The sequence below is a fragment of the Diadema antillarum genome, unplaced genomic scaffold (assembly GCF_040938485.1).
Source record: "Diadema antillarum isolate AM-2024a unplaced genomic scaffold, OU_Dant_1.0 seq00000987_RagTag, whole genome shotgun sequence".
Lineage (NCBI taxonomy): Eukaryota > Metazoa > Echinodermata > Echinoidea > Diadematoida > Diadematidae > Diadema > Diadema antillarum.
Genome location: NW_027271827.1, coordinates 10,125 through 34,541, shown reverse-complemented (window position 1 = coordinate 34,541; position 24,417 = coordinate 10,125). Strand labels below are relative to the sequence as shown.

The 24,417-nt window shown below is 37.7% G+C and overlaps 1 protein-coding gene across 1 annotated transcript in view; it reads left to right on the top strand.

The window, feature by feature from the left end:
- LOC139742219 (dixin-like) overlaps positions 1-22,826 on the top strand; it is a 47,381-nt gene extending 24,555 nt beyond the window's left edge. The window contains exons 3-18 of the mRNA XM_071652795.1: positions 112-237; positions 791-1,088; positions 5,491-5,571; positions 5,618-5,683; positions 6,634-6,821; positions 7,813-7,961; positions 9,478-9,570; positions 10,320-10,529; positions 11,320-11,466; positions 12,849-12,953; positions 13,453-13,542; positions 16,310-16,411; positions 18,877-19,036; positions 19,729-19,834; positions 20,568-20,676; positions 21,734-22,826. Of these exons, the coding sequence (XP_071508896.1) occupies positions 112-237; positions 791-1,088; positions 5,491-5,571; positions 5,618-5,683; positions 6,634-6,821; positions 7,813-7,961; positions 9,478-9,570; positions 10,320-10,529; positions 11,320-11,466; positions 12,849-12,953; positions 13,453-13,542; positions 16,310-16,411; positions 18,877-19,036; positions 19,729-19,834; positions 20,568-20,676; positions 21,734-21,808 (2,105 nt within the window). The 3' untranslated portion in view covers positions 21,809-22,826. The remainder of the gene's footprint in view (positions 1-111; positions 238-790; positions 1,089-5,490; positions 5,572-5,617; positions 5,684-6,633; positions 6,822-7,812; positions 7,962-9,477; positions 9,571-10,319; positions 10,530-11,319; positions 11,467-12,848; positions 12,954-13,452; positions 13,543-16,309; positions 16,412-18,876; positions 19,037-19,728; positions 19,835-20,567; positions 20,677-21,733) is intronic.
- Positions 22,827-24,417: the final 1,591 nt, after the last annotated feature.

The window sequence follows — 24,417 nt, the reverse complement described above, 5'->3', positions numbered from 1 at the left end:
CATTGAGCGTCTTGAACCAGTTTGCAGAAATGTTACTACTGAAACATGTATGTGCCAAAGAAGGAGTGATGCTGACAGAGATTTGTTCTTACCTTTATTGTTGTTATGTAGCTGGAGAGACCTTGTCTCGGGTTGATTATAACCCATCCACCACAACAGTGATGCGAGAGAATGTAGAGAGAGTCCTTCAGTTCATGGCTTCCAAACGGATACGGATGCACCATACCTCAGCAAAAGGTTTGCAGGATTCAATGCACATTATGCTTTTAAGTTATCTTCCCTTGGACAGTTTGTCGTATTCCCGTTTCCATGTTCTTATCTTGTGAGCTTTTTGTATAAATGATGCTGATTTAGGTATCAAATCTACTATTCCAAAGAGCTATCCCACAGTAAATTAAACTGAAATGGGGAAAAATCAGTCAAACTTTGAAATTAGATGTCCACTTGTACGTGTGTATGTAGTTACTGCAGCATTTGTTTTAGACATGAAATTTAAACTCATTGGAGTCATGTATACTGGTATTTCAGCGCATTTATATTTTTCATTTGTGTGAGATAATCTATGTAGTCCACGAGAGCTAAATTGGATAATAGTAAAAGAGGGGAAAATGAGCAACTCTGCATGTATTAAATGACAAGGTTTAGTCTAGAGCAGCACAAAAATCCTTGAAAAGTTGCTCCTTTTTAAAAAAGTCAAACCAACAATAAGATTAAGCAGTCAGATTTCATTGTTGATGTCACAGTAAAATGGTCAAAATGAATGGTTGCCCGTACTCTCTGTTTCTTGCAGACATCGTGGATGGCAACCTAAAGGCAATCATGAGGCTGATCCTGGCCCTTGCAGCACACTACAAACCTAGCAGTGTCAAACATGCCTCACAACAACAAGCCCAGGGCTCTCCCATGGGAGCTGCTGCCTCCCCAGCCACTCCAAGTTCCAGTTCCTCTCAGCGTAAGATGGCTCGGCAACCTTCATTTGCAGCCATGGCAGCCAATGCTGCTGCAGCTATCCATGATGCAAGGAAGGAGGCAGCTGGAGCAGGGGGGTCCCTTAGGAGGTACAAGGAGTCCACACCCCACAGGTCTGGGTAAGGAAATGTGTGTTTATCCTCAAACAATAACCCTTTCTGTCTGTATACATGTTTGTGTAAACCTTGTGGCACTCCCATAGCATGGCTATGTGAAAGTAAAAAGGTAGGTAATTAGGCTAAAGTCTCAGGAGTTGATTCATTTCTGTCAGTCTTGGTGCTGTTTCTGGAAGACACTGATACATGCAAAGAGGTGAATTGATACCTTAAGGCTACTTTCATGTACTACTCATAATTTTGTGTATGGTTTGTGAATTGTATGAAAGTCTTCATCATGGATGGATAGAAACTCTCTGTTATGTTCACAGTTATTTGGTTGTTGCTTTAGAATGGCTATGATGAGATACAGCGGTAGTGCCCCTGTATAAGATGCATCATCTTCCTTGCTTAGTCCTTCAGTGGTCCCTTGGGTTACACACTGAAGCATTTACTGACCTCAATCTCCAGTACTCACAGAAGGAAGGTACTCAGTTTAATGTTATTGTACATTGTAGGTTTGTAAGGGGAACAAAACATGTAAAAAAAATGACATGTGACATATTTACTAAATATTACCACTGTTGGCACATTATTTGTGTGTAATAGTGAGAATTGTGCATATTGGGCATATGGCTCTTGGTCACCAGGCTTTTCAGCATTGAACTAGGAAATTTTTTAGAATAATTGAGGTATGGAAATGAGGACTTCTGCTACCTGACTTATACTTGGCTGCAAGGAAGTCTTTCAACAGCTTGTGTACTTAAAGAAGAAATCCGGGACTACATAAAGTCATTCTCAAATGAAAGCCAAAAATTTGAAACGCTCAGCTATACTCTTAATTTCACAAATACTTGACGGAAAATATTTTTAATCATTTTGTTTAATATTTTCATTTTGCGAGACGCATTAAAAGTGAGCGAGACTGTTCTCTACCACAATGCAATTCCCGATGACGTACGACCCGCACTTCCGTTTTCCACGATCGCTGCCTACCCTTGCCGCAGAAATTGTGTGTGATGGCTGTGTGCCACTTGTATTTAAAGTACTACTGTATGTGTGAGTGTGAGTGTATGTACGTGTGTTGTCGCAGCGTTCAGTGTTCAGCTCACAGCGTGCGTCGCGTCGCGTCCCACTACACCGTGAACCAACCATATACATACGTACAGCATACAGTTCATACATCGCTTGTTCTTTCGTTTATAATTTTCTCTCAGCTCTAATTAGCGCCCATTTTATCAATCTCCGTTTATTGCCGTATGTTCATTCTATGTGGTTTTACTGCAAGTGTCATGTTGGGTCCACCTGGATATGCTTTCCAACCAGAGTGGAATCAAGAAGAACTGACCAAGAGGACTGCCGCTGCTGGCAGTGCTGATGCACGTATCCCATCACGCGCGCACGAATGTCATCCTGGAACCAGTGCGACTCAAAATGGTCTTCGCATACGACTCAATTTGGATTAAATTTGTATGTCTTCACATCAAATTTATCCGTTCCAATGTTGTTGAGCCATTTTGCACACCGTTCCCTTTCTATTTCTGGGTTGGGTATCTGAAAGAAGCTTTTTTTCTTGCCTTTCCCAGGCTTATTCGTACACCCGTATGCCTGACACATCGGCATCTTCGCTCAATGTTATGATGCACGCACGATGTCCAACAGCATGCATATCATGCATGCAGCTCAGTGTATACAACTCAGTTGCACAAGGTACTGTACGTGTATTGAGCTCCTCCTACGCTCCTCCGCAAATAAACTTCGTTCGAGCAATGTGAGGGTGAAACGTCATCGGGTCACGTGATTGATTTCAATTCCGTACAGCAATTTGAACTGTTTGGCTGAAAATATTCCCAAATGTAAAAATCTCGTTTGCTGCAATGGTTATGAAGTGAGGTATATCATTGAGCTCATCGGAATCCTGGATTTCTTAAGTATACTATGAATAATCTTTGTATAGGTCGTGGATTTCTTCTTTAAGATATAAATTCAGTTCATTGCTCCATAGCACATGCTGGCCGTACCCTATTCAAATGATGGATATCTTTCCCATAGGGAGTACATTGTTACAATTCTCAAATCAGCTGCATACTAAATGCATTACTGGTAGGCCCAATAGGATGGACAAGTGAATTTATTCATTAACTGGTCATGGGTTAGGGTTGGAAGAGCATTTGAAACCTGATTTAAAGCAGTGCATCTGATTTGCCAAAGAGTGCCATCCTGTAGACACAACACAGTAACTGACCACACAATGTCTGACCACACAGCTTGCACAAAGCACACACGTCCTTGGGACACACATCTGACACAAGCACAGTCTAACAACAGTCCTTGTGAATGCTCCACTCTTAACAGGTGTAACTCTGGAATACGACATTCAAAGCACATCTTGCCAAAAGAGGCCTATATTACAGTCTTAACATACTGTCTACCGTGCACGTTTCCTGAGTAAAAATTTATACAAAAACTGTTAGAACAGAGTGTCTCAAACAGCAAGTTAAGTGCTAACTTATGTGACTCCAGAGGAAGCAGGTTAAGTGAACATCACTGACTGTGTCACACTGTCCCATGGCATTCTTGGAATCCTCGTCCATCTCATCACAACCCTTGGTATTTTGACAAAAGAATTGAGTCTTTGCAGTCATCACTTGAGATCACATTTATTTCTTCTACTCACTTTATAGCATTGTCAACTGGACTGCTGCCAGCTACTCATAGCAGACTTCTGTCTTTCTTTCTGGTCTGATAATGCAGAGAACTCTCTGCCTTCATCTCACAAAGAATCAAAATAGATCAAATTCTCTGTTTGCTTTTATTTTTGTCATGAAAAATAAGTCAGCATCATTACATCAGCAATGTTATAGAGGATGCTGTAAATCGATTGGCTATAGAGCATAATATTCATACAGTATGGAACACACAAATAGTACATTGATCAGACATAATATTATGTACATGTATATGGCTTAAACATACAATATAGTATTGAAATATCACATTCTGTCCTTTGATTCTTTTAAGAAAATAATAGATTGATTAAAAATGCAAATTCTTGCAGTGATACTTTGAAATTTCATAACTTTCATAGGTCACAATGACATACATCTGTAAACACAGAATGATATGTACTGAGATACAGAACAAATTTGTCGCGCACTATCGTTGTCAGCATGGCACATTTTAACATGACAAACTAATCAATGTCACAATGTCTCCTTTATATCTAATGGGAAAAATCAATCTGTTTTAATGTGGTTCTCTAATCCTTAACTTCTTCAAGTTGCATGTACAAACATGCACATTATCTTGATATTATGTGCAAAGCAGAGGATTTGTTTTCTTTTATATGGAGGAAAAAAAAAAACCCAGAAGGAACGGTACACTGTACAGCTGTCTGAAAGCAGTCTGTATTATACCTGTGTGATTAATACTTGTATCCAGTGAGGTAATGACTTGAGATATGGATGTTAGACAAGGAATGCATTGACTTTTGTATCGATGTGACATGCTTTGTCAAACTGTAGGAATAAAGCAAAATACTTCAACTGATAGTGTGAGATGTTGCCTTAAAAGGATATCTTTTGAATAAAAGCAGCAACTCAAAAAACAGCAGTTCCATGAAGAATCATGCATCCATTCAGTTGGAAGTAAATATCAGTCACATAGTGCTTGTATGAGCATCTCAAAATGGCAGCATGGACTTTAGTACTCGTCTTGTGTATAATTGATAGAGAAATGACATGAAGTACATGATTTTGCCTGAGAAGAAACATTTTTCTTGTATGTCTCTCAGATAAATCAGATATGTGGTTTTACACTGGTGTCAAATTAGAGAGAGTTAATGCCTTTATAATGTTACCTAAACAATTTTGTTCATATATTCACCAATTTTGTGCTCAAAGAGAGTAAGACTGCACAAGAGATGGTTGATTCTCCAGAATATGATGTTATGAATGACATTTGAAAAGTCTTTCCTGTATGCATGGATGTCTTGTACATGATTTTCATTCAAAATAAACCTTTTTCAGGTTAATTCTCCTGTAATGTGTGACACCACTAATGATTTTATGTAATTCTTTGTGTATACAATAAAAAGAGTGCAACACTTACCAAGTCATGTAGAATGTTCAATTTGTAGAATTTTTGTTTTACAATTTTTGTGGACACTTTAACAAAACCAAACAATAAAACCACTAAAACTTATTGTCTACTAACCCACAATCTAACATATCACCTGATATGTGACCCCATATGATAAGGGACAATGTGTCCTGTTCTGATACACATTCTAATCTGTGCTATTTCTATTCCATTCCAATTATGAAAATGTATTTCTGTTCTTTTTGGTGATATTGGAATGTGATATTTCTCTTCAAAATATACAAAAATGGGGGAAAAACTGTGATATGATGAAATGCCAAAACAGACTGCAATCCCTACAAAGTCATATGAACATGACTCCGTCCAACCATGATCCCCACCACTCCCCCCTCCTAGTCAGCACCCAGTGGGTAGCCATCATTCAGGGATGGGATCTCCCTATTCACCCACCCTTACCACCAACATCTCTATCAAACAACTACACACAACCACGACCACCAGCACAGAGGGCTTTTAAGGTACTTTACTTGTGTTTGCTTCTTTGTCTATATCATGTAGTGTTGATGAGATTAATTGCACTATGTAAGAGATGATAAACTGCACATCAAGGCTTTCAGTTTGACTGAATAACATTTTAATGACACTATGTTAGCAAACACTCTTTGGATAAACTTTTGCACCAGATGCTGTAAACTTTTGTATTTAGATGTGTAACTAGTACGTAGTGGTTTTTTGTGGGTTTTTTTCAGTGTCAGACACTCTTCCACTATTGAATGATTAGTCTCTGTTCTAGAAAGGGCATTTCCTTGTGTGAGATATACTACTCTTAACAGATAATGTTTAGTGTTGGGGTAGTGAGATGTAGATACTTGTCACACACAGTGGGCGAGGATTTTCACACAGTTATTTCCATGTGCTTGTAGATGGTGCAAAAAGGCTAATAATGACTATAGATGAATCCGACTTCAGAGCACTGTAACTTATGCAGTCATAACTGGGGGGTTTCCAATAAAGATAGAAAACACTTTCAATGGATTATGCAATGAGCCGGGGCATCAATATGTCAGTGCATGAATTATGTATTGTTAGGCATACTTGAAGCCCCCCCCCCCCCCCCCCCAGTCAGTTAGAAATTACTATAAAAAAACAGTGCCAGAACTGAATTGGTCTATACATATATGTATCTAAAATTTAAAGCAAGGGGTTGGTTGCATGTCTTAACATACAGACCAAATTTCAGTACTTGTTTGATATATTTGTTTGAAGGCCACGTAGTGTGCTTGATATTTGTCTCTGAATCAAGTACACTGTAGATGACTTTAAGCAAGTTTTATATTTGGGTTCATGAAAGGATTTGAAATGCCAGTCCATCATGCCCATGACAGGAGAATCATGTTGACTATATGAAATGGAAAGGTTCATTATTCATCAAACTTTGCTTGATGTATGTGCTCTTGTGGTTCAGCAGGGGAGATTCATCTGATCTTCCTGATAGTCCAGCAACAAGAGCTGTCAGCCCTCTCCCTCCCACAGCCATAGCCCCCTCACCTAACACTACGTCAGCAAGCCCCATGATTGGCAGGAGCAGTGACCCTAGGAGAGCCATGAGTCCTCGCCAGCACTTGAATCTAGCACACACATCTGATTCTGATCCAGGTAAACTATACATCCCTTTCAATCAAAACGATGGATGGCCCTTTTTTGTTTGTGTACACTTAATGCAACATGTACACCTAGAAAGACTGCAAAGTCAGGCATAGGTTCATGTTATGCAAAGTATTGACAAAATATTTATTTCACCATGTTGCTGGAATTGTATTATTCCTTCTGTTCAAATATGCACATTTTATGCACTGAGGTTGGTACTGATTGCCTAAGAATTACAGATTACAGGAACCACAGAAATGTGCTTTATCAAAAAGAAAAAAAAAATCAACAAAGGAAGGTACAAATAGAAAACACAAATTTCCAGTAATGATATGATCCTTTTTTTTTTCTAATTTAGATACCATTGCACTCATTTGTCATAGAAAGTTTGCTGTTCAGTCTTCAGGAATCCACAAATTTCATTAACGAATTTAAAAAAATCTTAAACATACATTTTGTGGCAATCACTGTCGAAGTAGGAATGCAATATCATAGGAAAAATTGCTAAATACATGTTTACAATGGGGAAAAGTTGCCTATTTTTGGTTTCTGTTCAGTGATGTCTGTCATGTGTGATGTGTTAATGCAAAAGGCTTTTACACTTTGCTAGTAGTAGGCATACTCAACTGCAAATTGCTTCCATGACTGTCAGTTTACACACGCATGGAATGTTATGTGATTATCTTCAATAAAGTTATAGCACTCTTTGATTTCATGTGTGAAGCCATGCTGTACTTGTGACATAAACATGTTTGATCATGGATCAGTCTTATGAGTTTGTAATCTTTCAATTTCACCATATTCTAAGCAGAAAAAATAATATGATTTGAATTCCGTGAACTAGAGTTACATTAGCTGTCCTTTTACATGCATATAGGCATTTTGCTGCAACTGTGAAGTTGGCATATTACTGAAGTTGCCTTCACTCACTGAGAAAACCATTTGCTCTCATGAAGTCATCCTTACTCCTGTCGTGTATTTGTCCTTCTTCACACTGCAGGCAGTGCAGGGGAGGACGGGGGACCCCATTCCCACACCAGCTCTAGACGCTCCTCCATCTCACTCAGTGAAGCCCTGATAGAGGAGCAGGCTCTGATGGGAGAAAACCTGGATGATGCTAGGAAACTCCTTCAAAACCTCCAGGAATTGGTATGTACTTATGCTACAGTCACACACGGCCGGATTTCGAACCGGGTCCATGAGGAATTAAAACCATATCGACCCGGTTCGAGCCGTAGAGACCCGCATTGACCTGCATCATAACCCTTATCAATTCCTAATGGATTCCAGGGGCTACGATATACTGGTGAAAATTTTTTGGTCATGTTCAAAATTTTCTCACGGATTTCAATTCCGTATTGATATCCGAATTGACCCGGTTCGAACCGCATTGACTCGCATCGACCCACTGCAACCCGCAGCATAAAACCGAATGGACCCTTGCCGTATACCGCATTGCCTTCATGCAACGGATGATGACAAGATTTATATCCGGGTCGGTACGGGTCGAAGCAGGTTGACACAGGTCGTTAAGGTCAAAAAGGATTCAGTTAAGGATTTGATTCGGATTTTTATACGGCTCAATACAGGTCCATACGAGTCTCTACGGCTCGATCCGAATCAATAAGGTTTTGATTCCTTATAGTGGACTCGGTTCGAAATCCGGCCATGTGTGACTGTAGCATAAATTACCCTCCATTCCGGAACTTATCCGGCTCATTTTTCGGTCTTTCTCATGCATTGATCCTCATCTATGGAACAGTCTCCCACTGAACATCCGTCAGGAAACTTAGTACTCTCATTTCAAGACTCTAGTTAAATCATATTTGTTTAATTTTAGTTTTTGTTAATAATAATGTAATATTGGATATGGACTGGGTTTGGAGGGTTGTACACAGTATGAGTTGACGTATGCAGGCTCTCATGCGCCGAGAGTATCATTAATGATAGATACGGCGCATTATAAATGTACTTTATTATTATTATTATTATTTTTACCCAGATCAAATCCGTTTTGTGACCCGGCCATGTGTGACTGTAGCATTAGGCAGAGATAATGGATAAGATCCACTCAGCATAAGGACATGATTGCGATTTAGGAAGCAAAATATTAACAACCCAGTAAATAAAGGAGTATTGAAGAGATGAATGCCTCATCTTCACATAATTCCTCATTTCCCCCAAAGTGTGAAAATTTGATTTTCGATGTGGATATTGGCTGTTGACCGTAGAATACCAACTCAATGTATCTGAACTCCACAATGGCCACACGCCACTCAGCTACAATTTCAGCGTAGGGCTCTCCCTGTTTCTGTTGTTAGATTTTTTTAAAAAAAGGAGAGTAACATATGATTCACAGGTCTTCATTCTAGCAGGTAACTGAATCTTTTGCATACGATGCCAGACACTCATTATTGTGTATTTGAGTAACAGAAATACATCACTCCTAACATGGGAAGTCTGTCACTCACAGCACCTTTACTTAGTTTGTGTCAACTTGAAATATCCTTCTTTGATCAGCAATTACTTACACACTTCATCCCAGGAAACATGCTTTTCATTGTTCTTGCCTGTTAATGTTAAAGAGATTTAATGATTGTGTCCGAATCTTGTATAGACCAATAGATGCATTCATGTATGTCTTTGACCCATCTCATATTACCAGCTTTTGAGTGGTAAAGTAGCAGAGGATGATGCCAGCTCCGAGGCAGAAGAAGACCAGATTCAGTTTGAAGGAACGACAGCCAAGGAACAGGTGGTAGGTAGACCAATTACTTGACTCGACAAGAATCCTCTTCGAGGCTGGGGTAGAATAGAATCTTCATATTGTGTGCAGCTGGTGACTTTTCAGTCCTGGACAAACTGTGTAGGACAAGTTGTCACCAATCATCAACTCTCTGTGAGTGAATCAGTAACCTACCGCATAGAACTGATGTGAAATACTTTCATACTTTTTGTTCATCTCAAGTTAGCTAACATATCTGAACACGTTGCACGAGTTTATGGTATTGGAGAACTGGAATATCATTATTTAGTATATACACTGTATGACACATGATTTCATTTGATGCAGAATGTTGAAGGCATTCATAAGCATCAGCTGAAGTAATCTCTTCATGAAACAAAAACTGTAAATGTGCAACAGGGACAATTCATTGTGGAAACACTTTTGTGAATTTGGTCTTAGGGCAGTGTTTGACCCAGCTGTGTGTTTTGTGCCATTGATTCTAAAGATGTACCTATAAAACATTTTTTCATATTTGGAGTCACTATTTTTGCTACATTAGACCTTTTCCTTTTTTTCAGTGATGTCCTTTTTAACAGTAGTAAAAATGAGAAGTAAAAGGAGTGTTCTGATGTGTTAAAAATCAGACTAATGTCAAAATGTACTAAAGTATTCATACTTGATATCAAGAACAGAGATGCCTCCAGGAGCAGCAGACCTTGACCTTCCCACATCATTCTATTCTAGAACATTTTTTTTTTTTGCTTCATCCTTGATGATAGATTGTACTGCAAGCAAGATTAAATCAGCAGCAGTATGAGTGCAACCAGCTGAGGAATGAGCTCTCCAAGGTAAAGCAGGAGTGCCGCAACCTACAGGGTACCAAAGCTGGACTCCAGTCTCGCTTGACAGAGCAAGACAATGCCTTGTTGCAGATGAAGGCTGACCTGCTGAAGATTGGCTTTACTCAGCAGAATCTGGAGGCTGAAAATGTGAGTTTTTTCCTACCTATTGTACTACTGGTCCTTTGTGAGAACTCAGAATTTAATGATGCAGCTGATAGTGTGCCTGTTAACCACCTTGTGACCTAGAGTAGAGTCAAGTAAAAATTTCTGTTTTGTGTTTAATAATTCACAGGCAATTTACAATTGGATGAGTGTATTCATTAGAGCATCAGTTTGTCCATTGATTCATTTATTTATTTATTTATTGGAAGACCCATTCAGCATAAGCTGTTTTTCAATGGGTCCATGCATAAAGTTATGATGATTTACAATCTAAAACAGCAAATGAATAAAACATCACAAAAATATAAAAGTCAAACGATATCTGTATGTTTTTTGGCTTGTTATTCAGACTAACAACATTGTTTTCATTGTTTGAAAAGTTAAAGAGCACACATGTCATTACCAGGGAAAACATAAGTCTTTGCCATCCTTAGTTGCAATGAATGACACACACTGTGTAATACAAGGGCTTCCTGTGCCCAGCGTATACAATGTGTTATAAGAGTACATAATGAACCACAATGTTGTAAGCAGTCACATACCGTAATTGGTTTTATGTCATACACACAAGTTATATCCCCTTCCTCTCTATCCCTCTCTCTCTCTCTCTCTTACTCTAGGTCTTTCATTTATGTCTACACAGAATTGTGTCATAGCTTGCTGAAGACCATACCTGCATCTAAATCCAAGACATAGCCGTATTCTCTGATATATGACAGAGTTGCTCATATGTTTTGGTTTCATTTGTTTCATTGTTCTTTTGTACCATGTACAGGCTGAACTGAAGAGAAGTCTGGAAGAAAAGGATCGACAGTCCTCAGACCAAAGCAGACAAATGGGGCAGAAAGACAAACTCCTTAGACAGCAGCAGGAACAAATTGAGAATCTCACTCAGCAAATGCTTAACCTCAACTCATTTAAGGTCAGTATAAAATCATTCAGATTTCAAACCAGATAATTCTGTTTTGCAAATCTTCTTCAAGGCCATATTGTACCTATGTGCCCAGTTCTCATGACAATTGCTCCAAGGAAAGAGCAACACGTTCCATGTGTACCCCTACCCAATGTTCCCAAGGGTGTCCTCTAGGAAAGGTCTGCATCCCACTTTGTACTTATTCACCACCAAATGTTCTCCAGACAAAGGCCTTTGGGAAAGGGCCACATCCTAACTGTGTACCCCATACCAATGTTCCCAAGGCAATGACATACAGGAATGGACCACATCGTACCTGTGAACTACTACCCATTGTTTTCTAGACAATTGCCCTCCTGCCTTTATACCCCTACCCAATATTGTAAAGACAATTGCCCCCAGGAAAGAAGAATATGTCAGGTAATTAGATTATGGATCAGATGTTCTCATTTGCATGAGTGAAATTATGTAATTTCAAAGCTTTATATAATGAAGATGTATGTAGTGTAAAAACAAAGTTAGTCACCTTTTTGTCAGAAAGTTAAGCATTGCATGCACAAAGCTTCCCTGAGATTTGGCACCAACATGTCATGATGTCTGGAGAACAATCCAGCCATATAAATACTGTGGGAAATTAGCAGATGATGACAGTCAAGTCAGAAACACTCACCATGTGATATATTTACATGTCAGGTTATATGTCTGCCATTGATAATCCCTCACTTTATGAAATCTCCATAAATCTTTCAAAAGGAATCCAAAGATAACATGGCATACTGATGTGTTCCTTTGTGTATTTTGCCCCAATACTAGACTTGTTCCTGCCCTTTGTCAGTGGTTTGACTGCTATGCTTGTGATGTGAATTGGAATTATTTTTTACAAATGAATATATTTAGAAAAATCTTGAATAAAAAAAATGCATATTTATCTGTTGCCCTGTAAGTAGCTCCTTATTGCCTAGCACAGCTCTTCAAATTTCATCTGACTAGTCATTTCAGCATTCTTGAATATTATTACTTCAGAGGGTAATTTCTTTTGTGTGTGTCCAGAAGTAAACTTCATATCATTTTTTTTTTCCATTTGCAAAGTGTGCCTGACTTGTACATGTATCTTCCCCTCCCTTTCCAATAAAAAAACATTTTTATGATGTGTTTTGCCAATCTTTTTTTTTTTTTAATGAAACCTATTCAGGATATGAAACAATTAGTCATAAGTATTCTTAAATGCTCTTGAAATGGTGTTTTTGTTTTTTTTTCTCAGTTTTAGGAAGTGGAAGAAGAAGAAGAAAATAACTTTTTAGTTAATCCCTTTTGTACAGGTTCATGTTTGGTACCTCAACGTTAATTCAAGTCACTATCACAAAGAATACTTCTTGTTTTTCCCTCCTTAGACCCAGCTGCAGAATCGGCTTGAGGAGTCAGGGGGCTCCAACATGGAGCTTGAGGCTCAGATCCATGAACTCAGCCAGAGACTCAGCACTGTGGGCATGGCTGAGGTGAGTTTTCACTCTCCCTTCAGCCACTCATTTCTCATATACTAATCATCTTTTCATTTTTCTCTTTACCAAATAATTTCATGAAGACAAATGACATTGTCATGATAGGAATAATTGCTTATGAGTCATAGAGAAACCTGTAATAAAAACATGCTGGTGGAAATGTAAATATAAGTTGTTGGCTTTTTGTTTTAGTTTAAGTTTGGGACCAACTGTTGATGGCTTCTTGTGTTCACATGAAGCAGTCTCTCTTGTGATGTGATTGTCAGTTATGTGATGATGGGGTAATAATAATGGCAGGGTCATCTGGAAGAACAGTGATAACACTGAAGAGGCTCCCCTGGATAAATACACCACATCATTAATCATTATCTAAAGGAAAAGAACTTTACTATTATGAACATTTTGTAGAAATGCATTATTATGAGCATTTTATAGTAATGCTGCATTCCACTCTATATCTCTCCCATCACATATCACTCATCCAAACATCTAACAGGCAAACTTAGCAGCACATATATCAGCCCATGACAGGAAACTTGGCAAATTAGAAGGGCAGTTACAGTTGGGATCGACCCCCTTAAAAGAGGTGAGTATGAAACCTCATGAACAGTCATCTGCACTTTAAGCATTTTAAGTGACATTGCCTTCTGAGAGTGCACTGCCCCAAGAGATGTGCTGATTTCATTGTTATGTTTTATGAATAATTGCAGTTAAGTTTATATTGTTCAGAAATAAAAATCAATGAATGAAAATAAGAACATGCCTGCAATCAGATAGTACAATAGAGATACATTGTTACTTAGTCATTGTACTGATTGACAGCCAAATTCGTCAAGTGATTAATTGACACAATGTGATAGCTGCAAGCAGAGTGCTATTGTTTCCTGATTTCGTTGTGAAGAGACAGCATGTTTATAAACAGATGCAAAAGTTGTGATATCTTGGAGATGGTCGATTTTTTTTTTTTTTTTTTTTTTGTCTTTAAAAACAGCTGTTGAGCTGTCATGTTGTTTAAACACATTAAACCGTGTGTGGACCATTTCTAAAGGATATGATACTAATGAGAAAAGCAGACAAATAACATGGCTCCAAAAAAAATTCTGTCATCTCTATGAGTGCGATTCGTTCATCTTCTCTGGAAGCCTGTCACTGCAAAGGTTTAAATATGAAGGGTCATTACAATCTATATATCATGGTAAACTTGTATTCCTTGTCTTTCTCTATATATTTATATATGTATATTTTGAGATGTGGAAACTTGTCTTTTAAATGCTGTCAGGCCTTCAAAGAAAATTTCAGTGTCTTATTTATGGCTTTCAAGAATACATGTATGTCTCAAGATCATTTTTTGTGCCTCCACCAAGACATGGCACATGCTCATGTGAAAGGTCATAGGTCAAGGTCAAATGCTAGAATTTCACTATTTCCCCATATATCTCTGCATTGCCTGAATGTGGTTTCATGAAACTTCATACATAATACATGTTTTGACATTGATTATCTAGTTTTGGGTCATGAGATCAAAGGTCAAGGGTCAATGGTCAGGTTTAATTGCTTGAATTATACTATTTAGTACTGAAATAATACTGTCTTTTTCCACATCCTTATCAGTGTCCCTATAAAACATTTTTACATGCATTACCACAAAGTGATATGTAGGGAAACTTTTGGGCCTCGGGTTAACTCTTATTTTAACTGGGCTATTTGAGACCAAGTTTTTTACTGGGGGGGGGGGGGGTCAATTTGACCCCTCCCCCCTTCAGATCTCGGCCGCCGATTGCGCCATCGCCGCAAAATTTCGGCTGACTATAGAGCCGGATGTCAACTACAAGATTACATGGTCATACAATAGCAAAATATTGGTTTTCTATTTTTAATAAATTGATTATGCAAATTTATGCATGAAATCATATTTTCACCTATAACTCCATTAAAAAGACTGAAGGATTGCTAAATTTTTGCGTCAGAGTTCCTCAAGACACATCGAACAATTTTCTTGTAAAAAAATAGCACAAACAAAATAAATTTCTTTTATTTTTATTGTTTTGTTAATTTTTTATGTGTTTTATTGTTTTTTCGACCTTTTGTTTTCTGTTGTTTTTTGCCAAAATTTGTTTCAGGCACTTTTTCAAGCTTATCTACACTAGAATTGATGAATTTCAATGGATAAAAGTTGAAATAATCTAATTTACATCAATTTAACCAAAAAACACAATTTGCATTGGATTTGCACCCAATATCATGAATTTGAGCTGTTTTCGGGTTGACATGAAATGCAAAACATTACATAACTTCAGAACCGTGTACCCGGATGTCGCAAATTTGGTCTCAAAATATGCAGGAGACTTCAAAGAAAAAAGTCATGAAACGACGCGGCAAAATCTTGGCGCGTTGCAGAATCGTGGCGCGAAATGTCTAGGGGGGTCAATTTGACCCCCCAGTTAGAATAGGGTTAAAGGTCAAGTAAAAATGCTAGAATTACACCTGTTTTGTGTTTGTAAGTGTGTAGATTGTGTGCTTATATGTGTGTATTTGGATTCAGTTTTTGCAGCCATCATAAGGGAATCACATGACTGCTTATGAGCGACCTACCATAGGAACAACAGTTCAAAGTTCCCTTTAAAAGAACTATAAAGCAATGAGGATAAAGTGCCTTGCTTTTAATTGGAGTACCTTAATGTAGGGAGAGATGAGGTCAGGGCTGTGTTCAAGCCATTTTATCCTAGCAAGCATGTGACTCCAAGCCTGTGATATTTATCATCCTGGCCCAATAAAGGCAGACATCTTCATTATAGGAACACTGCCCTAGAATCAGACAGTGTAGGCAGTACTACTGGCTGCACAGTCTCAATATATCGCTGCTCTCTTTGACATCCATTATGATACCTATCCAGGACACAATGCTGACCTTACTAATTGATGTCACATGATTAATACAGATGTGATAAATGTTTTCTGCCTGTTCCATACATCAGTTTGCCATCTATCTTCCGTGAGCAGAACCAAGATACATTCTTCAATATCACTAAATGTTATCTTATTCCACTTCCCTCAGACATATCACCGAGACCACCACCTGTAGGCATTGCTGGCAGCCTAGCATGCTGTGAAGACTAATTGTCTCTACTCACTTTGTTATTTCTTCATCTTCAACCTATATGTCATATCATCATGAAGATTTTGGCTGCAGAATTGTCAAAGATAGCCTGCAGTGATTACAATGAATTCACTGTTGCTTGTTGGTTTCCTCAAACTGTCATGTAGATTTCGAAAAGATATATGAAGAGTAGGTTGTTTGGTGGGTTTTTTTAAATCCTGATTTTGTTTCCTCAATACGAATCCATTATTACTAGGACTCCGAAGAGATGCAAACAATCCGTAGCACACTACGCAGTCTGAGGGGCAATCTGAGTAGTCATGATCCCAGCCATCATCTCCTGGATTCACTGGAACAGGTCAGTCTCTTATTAAACACCACACTCTGCAAATTATTATATGCCTTCGAACATCCACAAAAATAGGATCAAAGCACACTTTTATCATTGTCACATTGCTTTCACGTTGGCACCAAGAAATAACAATGCTCCGTGATCTCTGTGTCTTGCCTTTTGACAAGAATTGGCATATGTGACCCTGCATCACAAAACCACCCAAAAAAGTTGCCAAATAAGGATTTTTTAGTCAAGGGCAGATTGTGAAAGAGCAGATTCTAAGCTCTAAAATGACATGTAACTCGGTACAAGTGGACTTTCCTAATCCATTTAAATAATGACAAGAAAGTGCACCCTCTGGAAGGGTGTTTACTGAAAAGCTTTGAAGTTAAAGGTCTTTTCAAGTGTTAAATCTCATCCAGTCATATCCAAGTTTCTTAGGCTAATCTCTTAGCCCAGCTTTCATTGCAAATAACTTTCAGTTGAAAGGATTTCAACTGAAAGTTATTTCTGTTGAAAGTGAAGAATTTGTAAAGGATTTCTCATGCTCAGAACCCATATATCCAAGAAAGCCTACATCAGGTCCCAAATACTGCTCTGGAAAAGATACGTGAAAGACAATTTCCTATTCATTTTATGATCCCAAACTTCAGAATAATATAGAAGTACTCTCTCAGAAAATCTTTGGGGAAAAGAGTATGTTGACAGTGTTTGGGTTGTGGGGAAAAGAGTATGTTGACAGTGTTTGGGTCATTCAACTTCGGATTTGTGATGCACAGTGATGTATTTCAGCTGTAACTTCATTTAGGAATGTTCAGCCATAAGTAGATTTGTAGAAAAGGTAGAAAGAAATAAACAATTGTCTAAATGAAGTGATTGTGGTCAAGGACAGAGGTCCAAGTTTGCTTATACAGACAAATGTTATTTCCTTCCATTACTTCAGTATGGAATGTCTGTCGCTTGATTTATTTTGGTGGAATGAATTGCCAGTTGTTTGCATGAACGTGATAGAATGGAAATGAATGAGCAACTTTCTGAAATGGTTCAAAAGTTACGAAAACAGCTTTAAAATTTTTCAGTTCTGGCCATAATTTTTACTGGTTAAGCCTTATCACGTTTTAGTCCATATATTTGATAGGTGCATTTTGTAGAGCCTCTATCTTTGGAACATTTTTTTTTTTTTTTTTTTCCATGCACAGAGTGTGTAAGGCCAATATTTAGCCAGTGATCAGGATCAATGAAATTTCTCAAGATGTAGATGAAGTATTATCAACTTATTGCAGATACAATGATTATGTGAAAGGGTATGGGCTTCCCAGTCAACTGTACTGCTATTGAATTGCCCAAGGGATATTTTCTTTCCTTTTCAGGCATTTCTGGCCATAGGGCAGAAAAGTATGTAAAACAGTGAGAGTGAACCAAAAGATGTCACATGTCTACTGATAAGTCATAATTATCGGTGTAATCATCTTAACCAAGTGTTGTCACAGACCTTCCTCACTGGTTTATACTTGAGGTTGATTGGACTTGTTTGAGTAATTATCAATAATTTCTACCCATCTGATACATCATCATGAGCATGTGTCTTACTGTCAATTCTCTGTACAGCACTTATGGTATGATGAGACTGTAGCAGAAATTAATGCACACTACATGATGTAATGTACTCCTCATCTTCATTATGTTGCCATTTTCTTTTTTCATCTCAGACAATGAGGCTTTGTAATCATTATGTTTTAGATACTCGAAGATTACGTAACAAATTTTGAAGAAAAGTTTTATTGATAAAACTATTTCTGCTCTTAGGGAGAGCAGCCAAGTCTCCATGATTCTACAGGAGGCTCCCTGAAAACTGAAGATTGTTCTTCACACCTTGACAAGAGAATATAAAAGTTTGCCTGATGTTTGAATTATTGTTGACCATAGATAGATGCATGTTACACTGCAGTATCTCTCTGATTGTTCTTTGGAGCCTCTCTGATTTTTATGTTTGAATGTTGGTAGCCTTGCTTTGGTATGGCAACTCCCCATCACAGTGGTACACAATACCTGCATTTATCAGGACTCAACATTTGCTTTTCCTCTCTTTGAATCTGAAATTTTGGTTGCCCGAAATAATAGCAAACACAACAATCCATTTTGAATCTTAGTTACTCGATTGGGCTGCCAAAAGATAATCTTTTTTAAACTTTAGTGGCCTGACATCAATTTTTAGTGACCCCAGGCCTCTGGGCCGCAGCCACTAATGTCAAGCCCTGCTTATATCATAATAAACACACATATACCTAAAGCCTGAAATGTAAAAATTTAATGCTGAGAAGTACTTTTTAGGTGAAGATAACACTTCATCTTTATTAATATTTTCTTAGATTTAGCCCAAATTATGTTGTCTGTAGTTTTATTACTCTCTGTGTATATATTGATACATGTGATACATTGACATTGCGTCAATGAATCACTGAAATCACCTTGATTTCTATTTCCTACAGGGTATTGCCTCTATGCTAGACCAGCTAGGTGACTCACACTACATCATCTCCAGGCCAATCAGTGAGTCCAGCTCAACAGAGAGTGCCATTAGGAAGTTCAACCAGACCAGGTCATCTCCATCAGATGATGGGATAGACGATAGAAAGGAACCACTGTCAGGTACTGGTATCTACATTACCAGTGGAGAATATACCATGGCAGTTATCTACTTTACCAGAGAATAAACCATGGCAGTTATCTACTTTACCAGAGAATAAACCATAGCAGTTATCTACTTTACCAGAGAACAAACCATGGCAGTTATCTTCATTACCAGAGAATAAACCATGGCAGTTATCTTCATTACCAGGGAATAAACCATGGCAGTTATCTTCATTATCAGGGAATATCCCATAGCAACATCTTGAATAGGGATAGTATATTTCTTTCTTAGCTGTGATATATATTTCCAATGTCCTTCATTACAAGCATCATGTCAAGTTTGGTTGTGGAATATTGATCCAAACATGACTGAGTCTTATACAACAAATCTTTCGTGACTACTCTACATGCACAAATCTTGGTATGTGTATGGATTATCATGTGAGGAATAGTGTGATTCACTTTCTGCAATATCTTATAACTCTGTGTACTTTTTGTATTTGGACGTTCACAGCAGCTTGGAATTACTGGTAGTTTATCACAGGATAAATGACACTCATTCATTAGTAAAACTCATATATCAACATCATCAGTCTTGACTTAGTAAAATGGCAGCTAATGTAGAGAATTGTGAGCAGCACATAAATACTGGGAAAGTGGTATGAAAGAACAATCTATTGCGATATCTTATATGACTCTTTTAATGACAGGATTGGACAGATTAAGTCCTGGGAATAACATGAAGCAACCTTGCACCAAGGTACTATACTTCACAGAGAGGACAGTCACTCCATTCATGTCATCCATTCCTAAACGGTAAGAGAGATATTGGTCTTTGAGAACAGAGTACTTGTATTTTTTGTGTCAAGTCCAAATGTTATCAGTGTATGAGAATGTTGAAAAATGAAATGTACGTCTCATCCAATGTGTACTTCGTTATTTTGCAGCTAAAATTCAGTCATCACTGCCAATGCATATATTGGTATTAAAAAAAGTATATACCGGGTGTCCCAAAAAAAGTGGAATGGTGGATTTTCAGTACCTTGTGTTCTAAAAGCGATTTATCATTAGAAAGGACATCTCCCGCAGAAGGCAATGATACCAAAATCATTAGATTTGGTTCAGAACTTTTTATTCTACTCCCAATTCTGTAAATGCAGTCATTTTCAAATTTTGCTAGATTTTTGCGATATGAGCGAAGAATTGGGTGTAACACGCGTTCCATACGGTGTATTGTGTCAGCCCATTGATCCATGTCAACAAAAGATACAGCTTTCACATTGGGCACGCTCACACACACTGTTTTATCCTGGCCCACGCCCAGTGTGAAAGCTGTATCTTTTATTATTGCCGAAATCTCGCATTGTAATGATGCAGTCCGAACAAGCGAACAATGAAGCTTGTTATGACTAATGTTCTGCGAACAAGTGAATATCAAACAATGGAAAGAGGCCTTCAACCTCACTAAGTTTAAGTTATCATGAGTTATGTTCTCTTGAAAGTTTTGACATCTCACAAAAGTTTCATCATTTTACCTTTTTGTCCACAGACTTGGTGAAGTGACTCTGAGAGACTTTAAACAAATCTTTGACCGAGAGGGAGCATACAGATTCCACTTCAAGGCACTAGACCCAGAGTTTGGCACAGTCAAGGAGGAGGTATGCTATCATAAGCTGCTGACTTAAAGCTGTTATATCCCTTTTGCAAACATCACTAACTGTTACATGGTTGAAGTATAGTGTCCCACAGCATCTTTTATAAAATCTTACAGTAATACAACTCACAAGTTTTTTTTTAAAGAAATGAGAAATTAAATCATGTCACCCAAGAATACACTCCCCTTTTGTACTGAGAATTATGGTTGATTTTTTTTTTATCCAAATAAATTCACTGGAAATCTAGGGTGTTGTTTCCCCCTCTATCATAAAGAAGTTTTTAGTTTTGTTATTCTGAAGAAAAGTCTAAATTACCTGCCTCAACAATATACCAGCTTTTTAAAGAAATCTAATTTTCAGGATTGTAAAATACTTCATTACATGACTGGAGAATTCAGCAGATGGAAATATGACTAGGTATGTAGCGGGACTACACATTGTATGTGGTTTATACTAATTTGAGATATTTCATCATTTATATGGAACAGTTTTGTATTGTAAAATCATTGTGTGTTTCCATTACTCAGTTGCTAGTAATGCTATGTGCATGTACTTCTCTGACCATGATTCTAATTCATGATTTCATAAGATGCTACATGCATGTCTCTAGTATGTCATTTCCACTTCTTTTCCTGCTTCAGTCTCAATGTAATGTTAGATCAAGCACATTATGTTTCATAGCAATCACTGCATTCAGATTCCACCATGATTGACCCCAATTTGGCCCCCTATAAGTATTTGCTCAAATTCTGAAGGGAATTACCCATACTAGATTTGTGTAGTATCATAAGGACACCTACACACACTTTCAAAGCTATGTTCCAATAAAGTGGTAATGGGACCTGCATTTGTTTCTTTAATTTTCATCATTTATCACTCCTTATTTTATGATTTGATTGATGCATCAGCAGGTAGTACTTTTTCTGCCCACAAAATCAGCAGAAAATTCAGTATTTGCATGAGCAAAATATATCTCTGTTCTTGTAATAGGTCATCTCACTCAATTCCATGATTATGATTTCATTCTCTGTTTGCTTTGTTCTGTTTTTCACCATCACAGGTTGTCAATGATGATGATATTCTGCCTGGCTGGGAGGGTAAGATTGTGGGCTGGGTGGATGAAGACAAAGACTGACACAGAGAGAGGAGCTCACCTTAAATCACCCAGCAGCAACATGCAGCAGCAAAATTACTAGACCCAAACCACTCACCTATCAACCACTGAAACTTTCTGACAAATGTCATTAGAATGTTGATATGCCATATCTTTGCTTCCCAAAAAGGACTTTGGCAAAATATCAAAGTTTGACACTGATGTGAAAAGACTTAAAAGAACACACACACAAATGTCTGCCTAACCACAGCAGACAGACTATTAAATGAATCTTGTTGAAGAAGTCAGCAATACAATCTTTGAAGATTGTACCTCCCGTCACAAGAGAGTTCTTCTTTGCTGTCTACTTGTCTGATCCTCAAAATGTGATCTTCAGATTATTTGTGTCCCTTCTCTTTACAAATTGATATGTATGTTTTCAAGCCAATGCCTTGATTCTGATGTAAGCTAGATTGTGAAAATGCGTTCACGTATGTAATTTGCTTATAAAACAAATCCTGCAAACGGTCTAAAATGGACTTTCAAATTCATGATGTTTAATATTTGTACCAAAGTAAAGGAGTCAGATTAATGGGATTGCTATCAAACTTGTAAGCTAACAAAGTCAGACAGAGTAGAGAAACTTGGGTAAGCCCATAAACCAGAGAGTTCAGTGCCACCAGCAGTTTGTGTAGCAAGGCTTCATGTTCAAATTATCTTTCAGTTTTCTTTCTTACACTTCAAGAATTATCGTTCATCGCATGCCTTAAACATTTAAGTGATAATATATCTGTGATGAATTTCCACAAGTACAAATGTTGCTGTGTATACATCATTCCATTGTACCTGGCCATTTCAGATAGTAACATGGCAGTACATGTAGATGAGATTGCCAAGATACATGATATTCATGGCATTCAATTTTGAATGTCCATTTGATCTAAGTATCCAATCCATATGTTTTCAAGAAAAATCTACAAGGAAACACTGCATCCAATGATGTTTCAGATTATCAAAACAGGTTTGGCTCACAATGGCGATGTAAGATATCCAGCACAGAATTAGGTGCTTGCATTAAGAACACTTTGGTGCCTGAATTGAGTGCACACTGTCCTCAATTTAAGTTTGCACAAGAGATATCCTTGGGCATCATTTGTCATCCTCATTGATGTATGATGTGAAATACCAGTGTTCTAAAATGCATCACTTTTTGATATTCATTCATGCAAAGCAAGATGTGCTCCATATATCGGCTTCATCTCGGTGAATGCTGCTTACCGGTACTCAATTTATTACCTAAATATTGCTCCAGATTATGTAGATTTGTGCCATGCAGGCAAGGTTGGCTTTCTACTTGTAAAAAAATAAAAGAAAATGTCAAAGTGCAGTATTCTCTCGTTATGAAAAATGCTCGTAGATTTTCACTATAGCAAAATAGTTCCTACTGGTTTCTCACTTTGGTTCTTTCTGTTTATGTCAGATTCTGCCATCTTGATATGCTGTCAAGTAGAAATGTTTACCCACTTTACGCAACACAAAACTAACATTGATATGAAAGCACACAAATTTTTTGCTTGCTATATATAGTAGGGATTTTGATTCCACAGAATTAAAATCCTCACAAAATTGATTAACTGGCTTAGCGCAAAAAGTTATTTGCATGAACATTTACACTTTTACAGTAACAAAATGTGGATACAGTATAACATTTAAATATCACTGCCCAAAGAGTTTATTATAACGAGAGTTTACCTGCACTATTTTGCGATACATTTTTGCCATGATTATAGTGATAGCTGAAAGCAAGTGGATTATTACTGATCTGTGAAATTGTATGCATTTTAATGCATTTGTAGTCCAAATAAAGATCAATGACCTGTAGGAAAGTATTCTGAGAAAATTTCTAGTAGTAGAAGGGAATGCCAGGGGTTCTCTTTTCTCAAGAAGCGGCACACTGTATTTTGACTGTGTTAACAAATGTCTGATATCACATACAACATTCCCAGACAATCAGAGACAAATTTGAAAAAAAAAAGTACATGTAGTATTCAACACTGTTAATGACACAGTTGGTGATATTAATGCCATGCTGTGCTCTGGGTCCAAGACGTTATTGTCCTTTAGTAATAACATCTACAAAAACAGTGAACTTTTGTTGTTGTTGTTTGTTATCAAATGTGGGGTTGGTAAAGACTCACTCATGGCAAAAAGTAGAAAGATGCCACGAAGGTTTTAGCCATTCTTCATCTATTCAGTGAGCCCCTCTAGTTTTGGGAAACCAGCCAAAAGGAAACTATAGTTATGAGCTATTTGACAGTGAAATGTATTGATAGTGTGTATATATATATATATATAATATACATACATATACATTATGTTTTTGGGTGAGCATGTTCAGTGTTTTCTCTCACTTTGTTATGCCTCCGCCACGAAGTGGTGCCGGAGGCATTATGTTTTCGGGTTGTCCCGTTCCGTCCGTCCTTCCGTCCGTCCGTAATGAATTTTGTGGACAAGGTAACTATCAAAACCTGTTGAGGTATCCTAATGAAACTTGGGCATGTATGTGTTATTAGGGGGGTGAAGTTGTGCCTATCAACTTTTGGGTGCACATGCTCAAGGTCAAAGGTCAAAAGGTCAAGGTCAAATACATA